The following is a 15,456-nucleotide window of genomic DNA, read 5'->3' on the forward strand; positions in this document are numbered from 1 at the left end:
AATAGTGTCAGGGACTGCCTCTCTCACATGGGATGAGTCTCAAGTTGGGGCAGTCATTGGCTGGCTGTTCCCTCAGTCCCTGCTTCGTCTTTATCTCTGCGTATCTTGTAGGCAGGACAAATTTTAGGTCAAAGGTTTTGTGGGTGAGTTGATGTCCCCCTCCCTCCACTGGAAGTCCTATACAGCTGTAGGAGTTGGCCACTTCAATCTCTATATCCCCTGCTGGTAGGAATCCCAGCTTGGATCAACTCCATAGACTTCTTATGTTTCACAGACTTCTCGTGTTCCCATAGCATGTTAAAACACAGTTATTTACAAACAATGACTATTTACTCACTACAGTTCACAAATTGAGAAGCTGGATAACTTCACTCTAGATCAAAACACTCCCTCATAGATGAAAGGCTACAGACTTACAAGAAAATTACAACTCATGAGGACAGCCTCCCCCCCCCCGCCACAATATTATACAAGTAACAAACAATGACTGGGAGAGAAGAAACAATTTGATGTAGCTTTGTACAAGTTATGTAGGGAACTGTAATGATGCAGCTTTGGTATGCCACTGGTCATGCTGGAGTGGACTGGTTAGTGATGGGTTTGCTGGAGTCATTCATGCTTCTCTAAGTAAATCTAATAAACTCTCATGGGTTCAACAATCTAGATATGGGGAGAGTAATGTCCTCCGTCTGTCATTGGTTTCATCAGAAATGGGTAGATGGGGCTTCAAGTCTGGAGGATATAAAGGAAAATCCATAAAAGCTGGTGGAATCCCCTGGCTATGGTTCTGCGTCTCTCCAACCTGTTTTCACTGGGACCACATCTGGCACCTTGCAGTTCTGTGAAGATTCTTGTGGTTATGTGGGTTTCTCTAAAACCATAGATGTTATTTCCTCCATTCTGTAATGATCAATCTAATTAAAAACAAGGAAGGTAATATATTTTACAGGTGTTAGGGATTAGGCTGTGGACCTTCCGTGGTGGCAGGACTATCCATTTAGACTGTTCGTTAAGAGCACCAGTTCTATGTTAACTCAACTGGGTCCAATTTTTCTCTATTCATTAATAACTGAAATAAATATACTGGGGAAAAAAACTAAGTTTTCTAGACCTCTATTTTCTCGCCTATAAATGTGAATATACAAAAGGAGATATTACACAAGGGTAGATATAGTTTAAAATAAATAATCACTAAAGTAGAAAGAATTATACTGGGCCCAGTGCAGTGCTAGAACAAATGTTCTAGTATCCACTCAGGCCACATGTCTAACTAGAACAGCCTCTGTAGTGACTACTGACTTAGGACATTAACCTAATGACAAAGACAGCTCAAAATGAGTGCCATTTTACAATAAAGAATCATGTTTCTCTTGCTGTATAAAAGTTCTGATATCTCTATGTAATATGCAAAAGTACGTAGTTATATTTGTCAACTTGCTTTTCTAAAAACAGAGAGATTCTCCAAAATTTAAAAAGGACTTGTTTGGTAACAGCAGAACATTGTGATCAGAACATGTACATTGTAGTAAATTATGACATATGAAAGGACGTTGGAGAAAAGGACCAAAATAGGGTATTTTGAAACAATAATCTTTGGTCTCTGATTAATAAAAAGTATGGTGTCATTTCAAGTCTGAACAGATAGTTGCTGTCTGGATACTCTGCAGAAGTACTTCTAGTCAGAGGTGGCATCTGAAGCCGAGGGTTATGACTGTCTTTAGTGGTACCAGTCAACCATGCAGAAGCCTTCTTTCACAACATCAAAGCATTAATTTGCTTTCAAGTTTAAGTAAGGATGACCAAAGTGACTCCATTTTGATTTTGATAATGTTAACATTTCTTTCGAAATAGCGATGTTAAATTTTTCCCACGTCCATGAAAAAACACACTTAAGTCACCACAGATCACTACAGTGGGGTGGCTTTCCTTGAGACTCTGATGCCCCTCTTTGTGAGTCCCTCCCAGGCCACAGTGCACTCACTCCACAACTCTGCCACTTGTATCTGAACTCAGCCTTCAACCTGCAAGAGCTATGGGACTCCTGTCTTGTAGCATACCATCCAGTGCCCATAGACTACTTCATTTACCATCCCATGGTGGTTGTGAACATAGACCCTTGTTCCTTTAAAATGTAATCCTGATCTCTAACCTGTACCACAAGCCACAGAAAAACTAGTTTCCTGCTAAGCAAGGATAAGGAACTGTTGACTAAATGTCACATCTTGATTTCTCTGTGAAACGAAAAGGGGTCTTCTACCCTACATCCTGTCCAAACACATGCATGCATGCACACGTGTGCACTCAAATGCACAACACACAAAGACATACACACACACATACACACCAAACCCAACAGGCAGTAAAAGCTGAGTAAACACCCTCGGCGTATTATCTTGAGCACTAACTAAAGGTAGCTCGTGTACTTAGCCACTCAAAACCGTGGTTAGGTGGGGTCCATACACTGGATTTCTGGTCCAGCCTTCTCTCCTATGTTCAGTACTCGACTCAGCCTCACATCTATAACAACTGAAATGCTGCTAGGAAGAATTCTTTTTAGAGCCTCTCATTTTGTGCTTGTGGCAAACCATCATCCAAACCCATTCCTATTGTGTGCAACCATGCCCTATTGGTAGCTGCGAACCTAGTGTTCTCCATCTTTGATGCTGTTGTAAGTTTATTTCTGTAAGCCATGCCTAAATTAAACTTATATCAGTTAAATGGATACCAAAAGAATACAGCCCTTACACATTATCTAAAATTTAATTCTTCCCATTTGGGTACCTATTCTGGGTACAGGGGCTTTAACAGAATCATATATGTTAATAAAATATAGGATAGAAAAGTTAACGGTAACTGGTGAAAATGGAAAAACTTTCCCTTATGCAGATGTTCACTTAAAAATGGTTAAAAACGACATAGGTAACAAAAACAAATTTTCCAAACAAGTGCAAGTTGAAAAGCATAGACTAGACGTTTAAAAAGTTACTGCACATATTACTTAGAAATCTTTTTCTCATTAAGCTTCATATTTATTTTTGTGTATTTAAATTTTCTACATGCTGATTTATTAATTCTATTTGTCAAGTGTTATTTTTTAAAGAAATATTGTGGAGATCCGGAACAAGTTTAGTTATTAATGAATGAATTGATTTTGACATACTTTTTTTCAAGTTAAAAATAGATGAAATCTGTGTAACTTTAAAAGTTTAAGTGTTCTGTGTGTCAATATTAATGATAATTTAATGTCAATAGTATTGATTCTGTCAGCAGTACTTTGTCCAGCCTTCTTGCCTGTTTTTTATTTGCTGACTGATTTTTAACCAGATTATCCGCTAAATATAGACAGGGGAAACTTTCCATCAAAGATTTGAAATAGGCTCTGGGCTGCGTGTGCATATGGGATACTTTAGCACACACACTCTTCCACCCACTCGCAGCCACCTCACCCCTCCGGACTGCATTAGTTGCAAGAAACGCTCATATGTAATATTAACTGAATGCAGTTCTAAACATTTCCCAATATTTCGCTGCATATTGCATTCAGTATTCACCACAATCCTTTAAGGAGGCAGTCTTTTAATTACTAGTTTCTTATCAAAGCATAGAGACCTTAATTTGCATATGCCAAGAATCAAACACGCAGTTTGACTCCGAAGATTGCAGCCGTCACTCTACGTCATTCTGTTGGGTCCGCTGACGCGGCACTGACTCACGCATTCCACGTCCTAACCAGCAAAAGGAAACTTTGCCTTGTGGTCACCCAATACCTGCCTATAAACAAGGACTCTAAGCGGGAGCAATCAAGGTCCCTTGTGGCGTGATGGCCGAGGGCCGGTCTTGTTTCCTAGGTAACAGCCATTGCACACAAGCTGATAGGGCACCGCGCTCCCAACACCTCCACCAGTGATGTCACTTCCTTGGTCTGTGCGGTTGTCTCAGAGACTCAGGCGGAAAGGCGGTGTTGGGTACCCGAGAGACCAGGCGGTTGGAAGTCACTTCCTCCCGGGGACGCTGTTGCATAGCAACCGCTTTCCGCCTCCATCTTTTGCCCCGCCTCCAGCTTATTCCAATACCTGGCTTCCCAGACCGCGAGGCCCGGGTCGGGGGCGACACCTATGCTAAAGCATAGCCGCTGGGTTCTCAGGTGGTCACAGGGGCCCGGGTGCACGGAGAGCGCCGTGGATGCCGGAGGCACGGACCGTGGTACGTGGAGGAGCCGAGAGGATCGGATCGCGCTGGGTGTGCGGGGGGCCTGGCGCGTGCTGGGCCGGGAGCCGCGCGGAGCTGGGGACGCGGACGCCACCTGGCCAGCCCGGGAAGCTCTGGGCGGTGGCCGGCGATCCGAATGGGCCTCCGACGTCGCGCGCTAGAAACAGAGACTTTAGTGCAGCCTGATGTGATGCAGCTTAGTGTGGAGATGTCGTTGTGTGTGTAAGAGCAAACAAATGGCTAGGGAAAATGTCGCTGCTGCTTATGGTTAAGCATTGTTTTGAATACTGTTATATGCAAGCCATTTCCGGGGCTGGGAACCTTGACAGTCCTCTTGGTTGCGGCTTGAAATAAGCCGTGGTGGCATCTGCAAAGCTATATATTTTTAATAATGGAAAGGTGAAATTGTTTGGCAACATTTTGTTATTATGTAGTTCATTCATCCTTAAAAATAGGTGTAGGATAGTAACTTTCTTATGTATTTTCTTTTCGCGAAAACAAATTTGTTGTGAAAACGTTATGTCTTTAACAAAAAACGCTGTTATATTTTTAGGTGAACATATTGTGCCATGGTTAGAGCGATTTCTCTTTATTTGGAGCGGGGTTGAGGGGGCACTAATCCCAGGAATAGAGTATCTCGATCATGTAAAAACGTCTAATTCTTTTAAATATTTATATGTATATTTCAGCCACCATCAGAGGTTGAATGAATTGTTTCAACTTTTTATTAGCTGTTGTATAAAAGTAGAGAAAAAGGATATACCATGTCGGATGAAATCTTCAGCACAACTTTGGCCTATACCAAGAGTCCAAAAGCTACCAAGAGAACTTCTTTTCAGGTAAAATATGGCAAAACATTTGGTTTTGATGATGCTAGTGAGCACTTGCTGGTTCTCACGGGATCTGGTATGAAGCCGGAGGAGTTCTTGCTTCACTTTTAGTGTGTTGTAGGTCATCTGTCAACTTTGTGCTCCAGTATTGAAACACCCCTGTGTGGGATCCTGTCTTCAATATTGGCCTTCTAAGTTGAAAGCCAAAGAGCTACCTCAGAGCTTGTCTCTCTCTATATTTCAGTTTTCTGTCCTAAGCGTCACAAGGTCTTACTGTGCGAACGCTGCATCCAGCTCTTGTTCTGAGTATGCCCATTTCTGTACACTTAAAGGACCTGTTCTAGGCTGAGGGTATGCCTCAGTGGTAGGCTATGTGCCCGTCATACTTATCAAATCCAAGCAGCTACCTCCCTCAAAATGTGCATGTCTCTAACAGAATGTCAATTTCTAATAATTCCAACCTAAACTGATGCCCCTATCATTCATTAGCATTTAGCGAAGACTGTAACCTGCAATTAATTTATCTAATACTAGTAGTCACTTCCTATTTAACTATTTAATCCCAGAGGAGATGGCTCAATTTTGCGCTGAGTCTGATGACTTGGGTACATTGTACAGTGTAGGCTTGGTGTAAAGTTAGGTGAATGGAACTTAAATGTGAATGCAGAATAATCGAGTAATATTTGTTTAAAGATCTCTCCTAAGTATGAGACATCCCTGCTTGAATGGGAATTGACATTACTGATCTCATTGCAGGATGAGCTGATCAGAGCGATTACAGCGCGGTCAGCGAGGCAGAGAAGTTCCGAATACTCAGATGACTTTGACAGTGACGAGATTGGTATGTAAGAGAATAGGCAAATGAGCCAGTGTCCCGTGTCTTGCTTCCTTAGTTACATTTCACCTGTCCCCTAACCTTTCAGGATAAATCACTGCCTGCGAATTCGCTAGTTTCAGAATTCTATGTGTCCAGTGAGTTAGGAAGCCACTCTTAAGTTTCAAGAAGCTTACAAATTACCTCTGCTTATTTCTGAATGTGAATTGAAAAGTGTTCCTAGGTCTACAGTACAATGCTACCTTAGGACTAAGCTATCTTAGGAAGTAGTTTCATCGTTAAGTTCAACTTTAAGAATTCTACGTCTGTATTGTGATCGGAGTTCACAGGATTAAACACGCGGTGCTTGTGTAATGTAGCACACACCAGATCTGGGGCTATAACGGTGAGTATAGTAACTGATTTTCTGTTGCTGAAATAAAACATCATGAGCAAAAGTGACTTACCGAAAAAGAATTCATTTCAGTTGGCAGTTCAAAGTGATGTGAGACCTTCATGGGGGATGGACATGGCAGAGCAGAAAGGTAGCAGGATGGTGGCCGGAGCAGGAAGCTAACAGCTTCGACAGCATACACACAAAGAAGAAAGAGACCTGGAATTGTGCCAGGGCTTTGAGGACTCAAAGCCTGCCCCAGAGAGGTACTTCATCTACAAGCCAGTACCTCCTTACCAATGCCATCAATTGGGGATGAGGTAGTCAAGTTCCTGAGCCCATGGGAAACAGTCTTATCCAAACGACCATATCCCACTCTCCGTAAGCCATAGACTCATGGCCAATGCAAGATGCATTTAGTCCAACTTTCACATTCCCCATAGTCTTTAACACTTTCTGCACTGTTTAGAATTCTTCCAAAGTCTCACCTGAGACCCGGGGCAATCGATTAATTATAACCTTCTAAAAAAAATCAAAATGCAAAGTACATGCTTTTTAACATGTGATGGGATAGGATATATGTACATACATACAGACAAACAGACGCACATTCTATTCCAAACAGAAAGAATGGGGACATAGTAAGGAAATACTGGATTAAATAAAGCAAGACTGAAACATAGCAGGGTGAACTGGAAGCCCCAATGGCTCCATGTCTAGTGTCTGGGACTGTAGTTGGCTCTGCTCCTTGAGCTTTTCTGCCTGCTGCATGCATCTGCCTTTTGGGCTGGTTCTAATCCCATTCGGAACACTCTTTGGCAGAATTCTCTCGATTCTGCATCTCTAACTTCTTGAAGTCCCTACCACAGCCCAAGCTTCCCTTTCACAGTTTCACACAATGGCCTTTTGCCCTCTCAGGACAGACATGAACAGACTGCCCTGCCTTAACTTGCTTGGCCTAGGGGCCTCTCTTGTACCCATAGGAGCAGAATCGATGATCTCCACTCACTATTCCATATCTTTTGCCTCCAAAGTCAGTACCTGGTGGATGACACTGTCAAGTTTGGCTGCCAGCTTGGGACAGGCTCTCACTCCCATGAATCACACCCTTTTTATCAAATTGTTGTCTAGAAGCAGAAAATTCCTTATGCTCTTTGACATTTGGAAACGTAGCTCCTTAGCTGGGCGGGGACTTACCCTGAGGGCACCCTTCCCTTAGCTCCAGTGCATTGCTGGGGGCCTCTGCTTTCTTTCACCACAAGCTGGGCTTAAAACATTCATCTTCCTAGTGATCTTTTTCTGTCCAGGCTGGATTTCTTTCTGCCCTACATAGCAAAACCAGTAATAATAACCACGCCACAGATTCAACAGGATGCCGTCTTCAAGTTTTCTCTACCGAAGAAATTGTTCATTACTTTTTAATTTAGTTTATTACTTGCTTTCTATGGCTGTGATGAAATCCTAACCAGCACCAGCTTTCGGAGGTGAGGGTGTGTGTGGCTTACATTTTCCCATAATAGTCCATCACTGAGGTTATGTCAGGGCAGGAACTCAGTTAGGAACCTGGATCTAGGGACTGAAGCACACACAGTGAAGGAACACTGCTAGGTATCATATTCCTCTTTAGCTTGTTCATATTGCTTTCTTGGATTTCTGGGACTGCTGCCCAGTGGTGACTCACACTGGGTTGGACCCTGCCATGTCAATCATTAATCAAGAAAATGCCATATAGATTTGTCCACAGGATAATCTGTGGGACACAGTTCTTTACGGTGTTTTCCTCTCCACACATACTCTATCTAGACTGTGTTGAGGTAACAAAAACTAACCAGCACACTTATCCTCAGGCAAGGGTTGATGACAAGGGCCAGATTCTTCAACAAGATATCACAGGAATGGCCTCTATGCTAGATTCCGGTAAAAAGTCCTTGCTTCCTCCTGAAACTTCCTGACCCGGACCTCTACAGATCCGATTACTCTCCGAACATCAGTCTTCAAGGGTCTCCTTACAGCGTTTAACTCTATTCTAATCCAAAGTTCCAAGGTATTCCACAGTCCTCCAAAGAACACGTGGTCAGGTTTCCAACAGCAACAGGCCACTCTCTGGTACCAACTTCTGCCTTCATTACTTCTCTGTTGCTGTGATAAAATACCATGGCCAAATGACCTAAAGAAGAAATTTTATTTAAGCTTACTGTTAGAGAGAGATGCCAGCCCACCATGGTGAGGATAGCATGGCAGAAAGTTGCGGGCCTTGGGGATGGGAGCTGGCAGCTGAAAGATAACATCAGCAGCAGACAGGAAGCAGAGAACAAACTGGAAACGGGCCAGGGCTGTGCATTTCCAAAGCCCCTTCAGTGGTGATGCACTTCCTCCTCAAGACTGGAGGAGCTCCCCTCCAAACTGCCGCCAACAGGGACCGAGGGCAACATGTTCACTCAGACCACCAACGTGGGTCATTTGAAAAAAAGACCCTTCACATCAACATAATAACTTAGTTTCTTTTAAGTGAGCAAAACATTACACTTTAGATTTCAGGTATAAATCATGTAGAATTCTGAATTTGAAATTAAATGGGTTACTTTGTAATATTCACTGAATAAATGCTCTCTGTAAAAGTATTCTGAATAGCCATTAAATCAATCATGTTTGTCTTGCTAAATTGGTATTCTTTATTAGAATATCCTTTACTAGACAGTATATCATCTTTCTATTTTGGGATGGGTGCTACATTGAACAACCTTTGATGGACATACCCTCCCCCAATAAATACGGTGCTATAGACACTTGATAAATATTTTGAATAAGTTAATGAAACTCGGACTTCATTTGATAATTGCTAACCAGGGCTACCTAGATTCCTGGTTTGAAGAGTTACAAAATAAATATGGACTTATTGGGGGTTATTGATTTATTTCTAGCCATTTCTGTTTATGAAGGTAGTTTTACTTTTCAAAGAAATAGAATATAACTTTTGAATGTTTAAAATACACTGCTGAAGACACCTTTTCATGTTCCTATTTCAGTTTCTTTAGGTGAATTTTCAGATACCTCAACAGATGAAAGTCTGGTTAGAAAAAAGATAAATGATTTTCATATATCTGACGATGAGGAAAAAATGTCTCCAAAACTGTCTTTTTTGAAAACCAAGAAAATTAACAGGGAAATATCCAAAGATGACCTGAACTCCGTCATTCTGGACAGTGAAGGCTCATCACCAGACACTCAAGAAGATATGACTGGAAATTCCTTCCCCAAATCTCAAAATGATGATCAAGAAGTTAGCAGAGAAATGATTGCAATGAAGCCTACACCTAGGATGCTCCCTGTCAAACGAAGCACATCTTCAGGTAACTTGGGAAATTACTGTCATTGTGTTTCCAGAATATTCGTTTCAGGATAACCTGTCACAAAATGTGTTTTCATGGGGGCTAATATATTTCACTTTCCAGTTTCCCAGCCATAACTTAGTAACCATAGCTACAAATGCCCATTGTATGTTCGCTCTGGAGTCTGTGCTGGGGCCCGAGAGTCACCCCAGCTGTGGCTCCCACACACCTGGCTCATCAGCTTCTAGTCTACTTGTAGGGCTGGAGCTGCCGTGAGGCTATTCTAATCCCCATGTGCTGCCAAGATTGAAACAGTCATCTGTAAAAGACGGAGGTTGTAGTGAGGTGGTGGATGGGTGACTAGCATGCCCAAGGCCCTGGGTTCAAGGTCAGGACCATGAGGCTTGGAAGCATTTCTATACTGACATTTTGCTTTTGTTGTTTAATGAAGCTTCTTGATTCTCCTTTAAGAGACCAGACTCTTTGGTTTATTGCATTGCATATACTGCCAGCTGAAACCTAGCTTCCTGAAGGTGGCTTCCTAGTGTGACTGAGAAGTATTGGAGAACTCTCCACTAGTGTACTGAACTCTAGACCTTCAGGAGGAAGGACAGAGTGAGGACAGTGAAGAAGTGGAGCCCTGGGAGCTCTGGGAGCCTTGGGTGTCCTGGGAGCCTTGGGAGCCCTGGGAGCCTTGGAAGCCCTTGGGAGAGGCAGTGGCATGGCAAGGCGAGGGTTGGGTGTCTCCTGGTCATCTTTCCTTCTGTTTTATAAAGGAAACACTAGTTGATGCTGAGATGCATAAAATCCCTACCACCACCACCACCACCTCCAGTCATGCTCTCAAGTGTGGTGCTATCAGATGGCTCATTCTTAACATGGTAGATGGTACTAGTAACATCAGATAAAACTTTATTTCAGACATATGTTAAAGGACCATCCTTCCATCCCCGTGCATCCTGGGAGCCTTACAAGAATAAAAATAGAGCCGAGATCTCTAGAAAAGTCTCCAAGATATGAATACAAAAGTGTTGCCACATGTTAGCTCCGCGTGACTCAGGCAGAATAGTTTCAGTTGCTGGAGCTTCGAGCTTCGTGAGTGGGAGGGCAAACCTGCTTTTCTTGTCCTGCAGTACTGCTTCGGGGATCTTTTGAAGTATCCAGAAAAAGCCATCATACGTAAGCAGACAGCATAAGGAGGCTGGACCAACTTCTAAACTGAGTTTTCCAAGTGTGGTGGAGGAATCATTGGTAGAAAGGAACGTAGTTAGTTGAACTATGTTATTGAAAATATATAAAGGACTGGGGGTATTGTACCATGATCAAGTGCTTGTCCATCTTATGTAGCAGGTCCTAAATTTGACCCCAGAACTGACCAGAGAGATAGGTTAAAAAAGAAGACAGAGAATAAATGTGAATATCACAGCAAACTTTAGTCTGGATGTGTATAATTATCATTTTACTGAAGATGTTAAGCAATACCCCACCTAGTTAATGCATTTTTCAAGCTGTGCTAGAGCCTTGTGTATTAGGCAGACTTGAAGTCCTAGTTCATAAAGCAGGATAATTGCTGTGAGTTTGAGGCTAGCCTGTGCTACATAGATGTGGACTGAAAAACAAGACCTTGGCTAAACTACTGGGGAAAATGGGTGAGGAAGCTGCAGTAATGGTGAATTAAAATGAGTAAGGCAATACTCCATTCTAACCACAAGGTGGCAGCAGCATCTGTGTTCACCTGTAGGTGTGGGTGCATTCAGTTTTTCCAAGCTGAAAATCACTAAGTAGAGAATCTCTTTAGGGTTGGGAGAAAGCATTTCAAACGAAAAGAACTTACCTTTTTTCCTGAGAACTTGAACATATTTCTGGAAATGGAATCGGGGCATAAATTATACTAAAGTCATCAGGTGTTTCCAGTGCAAAGAATAAAATTGAGACTGGTGGCCCTAAAACGTGCTTGGCATACAGAATTTCTGAAGGATCTAAATGAATGGATTGAATACACGGCTAATTCATTCATGAAAAGGGGAATGCACTTCCTGGCTTTAGCTGTACTTTCTTATAGACATCTTTGGAATTTGATATTTGTAATGTGAGGCATAGGTCAGTGGTAGAGCATGGCCGAGCCTGCATGAAGCCTCTGTATCCACCCGCCCCACAGTATTCCACTGGTGATTTTCTCTGCTCCTGCTTACCTTTGTACAGACTATGGTACCCGGACCCTGGCCTGAAAGAGCAGCTGTCACAGGAATTGTCATTGTGGCATGGTTACTAGGGTGTTTCTGCATTCATCTCAGGTCTACACTTAGTAGAGCTTTTAGCCTTGGGCTCATTTCATTCATTTGTGAAGTGGAGATGTTAGTTTAGACACCTCTAAGTGGTGCAGCACTCAGGAGTTAAAAATCAACAATTGAATGATTTTCTACTTTTGAAGTGCTCAGAACAGAACTGGAATAAATGAAATATTGATATTTAGCATCTTTTCATAAGCAAGTTATCAATTTGTCTCCGTGTGTGTAGTCAGAACTCATTGTGTTTCTTCATGCTACAAACTGATGATGAGCAAGAATATAACATTAAAACAGCTTACCAGTTGACCAAGACTATAGAGTTTAGTAAGATACTGTATGAAAGGTATAGTAAGAATGGCAGAAATTGGATGTCTGAGTTATCTAAAACGTCAAGGAAGGTGTCTGGAGGAGGAGGAAGAGGAAGAAGAGGAGTAATAAAGTGTTATGTGTGGGCTGTGGTCTGTGATAAAGTAGTAGAGGGGATGGGGTGGGAAAGGTGGAACATGAAATACTTATTAATCTGCAAAAATTATACAGATGTTGGCAAGGTGAAGCTTCACCCCAAAGAATTGCAGTCGTAGTTAACAAGCCAATGAATAAAACCGGAAGAAGTCATTGCCACTGCTGTCAGTGGTCCCTGAGCACTGAGTGTGTACCAGGCCCCTGTCCTGTGGACGTTTGGTGTCTTCTCACTCTGCCTCCACAGGCAGTTGAGAGAAAACCCTTGTTGGAGTTTGCTTTCTGTTGCTGTGCTAAACACCATAACGAGAAGCAGCTCGGGGAGTGCCTTAATTATGGTTTCGATTGTTGTAAAGATATACATTACCGTGATCGCAGGAGCTCTCATAAAAGAAAAGATTTAATTGGGACTGGCTTACAGTTTCCAGAGGATTAATCCATTATCATCATGGCAGGAAGCATGGTGCTGGAGAAGGAGCTGAGAGCTCTACATCTTGATCACCAGGCGGGGGAGGGGGGATGAGATGGGGAGAGAGAGAGGGATAGAGAAGTGGGGGGAGAGACTGACTCTCATCGGGCTTGGCTTGAGCATTTAAAACCTCAAGGCCCACCTCCTGGGACACATTTTCTTCAGCAAGGCCACACCTACTCCAGCAGGACCACACCTCCTAGTGCCGCTCCCTCCCTCCCTCCGCATTCTAACTTGAGTCTTTGGGAGCCGATCCAAATTCAAAGTTGCACAAGGAAGAAAGCATTTATTTCATTAGCATCCATAATCAGGGGCCGCCAGGGCAAGTCTCACTCAGGAACCTGGGGCAGGAGCTGAAGCAGAGGAATGCTGAGTACCGGCTTGCTCTGCCCGCTTTCTTACACAGCCCTGGAGCACTTGCAGAGAGTGGCAGCACTCTCAGTGGGCTGGGTGTTTACACATTGGCCCTTAATCAGAAAATGCCCACAGACTTGCCTATATATCAGGTTCTCAGTTGATATTCTTTCTTCTAAGGCATGTCTAGGTGTAGGTCGAGTTGACGAAAAGTGATCCATGCAACCCTTCCTAGTAGGTTATACTGGGAAGCTAATGAAGACTAGTGTCCCAGCTAAAAGGAAAGCTTGCAGCCTCTAAAGGGGTCAGACTGTAATACAGAAACTGAAAGTACACTCGGAGGAAGCAGATCCCTGGGCATCCGTTCCGCAAGACGAACGTGTTCTGGAGATCAGGTCAACATTATGCCACACTCAGTACCCTGCTGAGCATGAGTATTTTAAGAGGTAGCTCATGACACAAAGCAAACAAAAATAACTCGAAGGCTTCTTGGCACCGTGATTGGAGCTGAAGCTCGAACAGAAGAGGAGCCAGAAGCAGATGGTTTAGGCCTTGAGAAAGATGTGGTTGTAGACACTGTGCCTGCCTGCAAACCAGATATGGTCCCCATGTCCCCAGAACACAAGTTCCAAAGTGGAAGAGGTAGGAAACAGGCAGCACGGGTGGCCAGCAACAGGACGGGGACACCTGTGCTGTGCACAGGGCACTGAGCATCGCTGCTTTAGGGTTGGGTGCGGAGGAGCCCCAAGGACTCTGTAGAGACGAATGATGGGGTTTATAGTCAATATCAGGGAAGCAGTATTTTGTGGGCCTGTATGCCGAAGGCTTTCCACGGAGATCTATTGCCCAACCTTGAACAAGAGCCCTAGCAAAGGGATGCGAGCATGGGCAGGGAGGAGAAATGGCTTCCTCTGCTCGTCTGCAGCTGCAGTTGTCTTCACTTCCATCTCTGCAGTGTCTTCCAGGCCACTCCATTGCTCTGTGCCGCCCTGCACTGAGTTGGGTAGGGCTGGGCCAAGGAGAGACCTGCTAGCCGGTGAGGAGTGTAGCAGCGCAGCTTCAGGCCGACTTTCGGGAGAGCAGACCTCTTCCCAAGTGTTACAGCTCTTAGAACAAAAGGTTCAGACAACGGAGTAGATCTTTCTCATGCTTTTACTTCCCTGTATAGGATATATATATATATATATGTACACACACAGTTTTGGGGGTCATTCAGATTTCGGCAGCAGTTATCTCTCATTGGTTTGGGCTGAGAGTCTTTATTTGCATGCAAGAGGGCTTGACCAATATCACACACCTCTCCTGCAGGGGCGACTGTTGGGGTTTGGGACTGAAACAGGAGCCAGGGTCCCAGGAGTCATGGCCCAACTCCTTCCGTCCCTTGCAGGCACAAATTATTGCCCACTGGGTCATCGGGGTTTCAGACTTATGTTTGACTGGGCCCAAGCTGCCTGAACAGACCACTGCCCCACAGTATTAAGAAATAGGTAAGAGCCAGGAGTGGGAAGGACACAGAATAAGGGAGACCAGTTTGTATCCAGTTTGTATCGGAAGAACCTTTGAGTATAATGATGCTTTGCTATTCAGAAAAGTGAAAGTAACCTAAGCCGGCAATTTCATGTTGGGGTGAACGTTGGCCAGAGTTGGTGAAGAACTAAAACAAACAATGGGGCCTAGTGGCACCGTTTTGACATGGCTTCCAAATCTTCTAGCAACATTCATGAGGCGTTCATAGTCACAGAAGAGATGTGTGTTGGGTTAGCTCAGATTTAAAGTTAGAGAAGAATAAACTGGTTAGAACATGGGAGACATAAGTGCATGTGACTGGTAAAGGTTAGGTTAAAAGGATATAAATGGAAAAATCTCCCGTCATTGTTTGATAGCTGAAAGTATACCAGCAGCAGGTTGTTTACATTTGAGAAAGAACAGAATTCAATGCCTGTAAAAAGTTTCTTTTGAAATTGCTATTCTGTTTCTGTGATGCTGGGGACTGAACTCAGTTGTCCTGAGTGCTAAGCACCTGTGTGCTACCATAACCACTGTTGCTAAGCTCCTGTTGTACCACCATATTTGCTAAGGAAGCCTTCTGGGTGGAAGAGCTCTCTAACTAGTCAGCTCTGTCTTGCATCCCTTCCTCCAGGGAGAGGCCTCCCATCCCCTGAAGGGCAGATCATTCTCTGCATGATTATAACAACACTTTCCTTTGCCTTGCCCAGTTATGGACTTAGAATCCTATCCATTCTCTCCCGACAAAGTCTGTGGATGGAGACCTTTGCTGCTGAATGGTGAAAACGGCTTGTCTTTTGTGGG

At 43.5% G+C, this 15,456-nt stretch overlaps 1 protein-coding gene across 2 annotated transcripts in view; it reads left to right on the forward strand.

Annotated features, from left to right (window-relative positions):
* Nucleotides 1-3,913: 3,913 nt before the first annotated feature.
* Map9 (microtubule associated protein 9) overlaps nucleotides 3,914-15,456 on the forward strand; it is a 34,747-nt gene continuing 23,204 nt past the window's right edge. The window contains exons 1-4 of one of the 2 annotated variants that reach the window (XM_031374172.1): nucleotides 3,914-4,203; nucleotides 4,899-5,048; nucleotides 5,796-5,880; nucleotides 9,274-9,597. In XM_031374172.1, the coding sequence (XP_031230032.1) occupies nucleotides 4,974-5,048; nucleotides 5,796-5,880; nucleotides 9,274-9,597 (484 nt within the window). In that variant the 5' untranslated portion in view covers nucleotides 3,914-4,203; nucleotides 4,899-4,973. The remainder of the gene's footprint in view (nucleotides 4,204-4,898; nucleotides 5,049-5,795; nucleotides 5,881-9,273; nucleotides 9,598-15,456) is intronic. The other variant, XM_031374171.1, reaches the window with a different exon arrangement.

This window comes from Mastomys coucha, unplaced genomic scaffold (genome assembly GCF_008632895.1).
Source record: "Mastomys coucha isolate ucsf_1 unplaced genomic scaffold, UCSF_Mcou_1 pScaffold16, whole genome shotgun sequence".
NCBI lineage: Eukaryota > Metazoa > Chordata > Mammalia > Rodentia > Muridae > Mastomys > Mastomys coucha.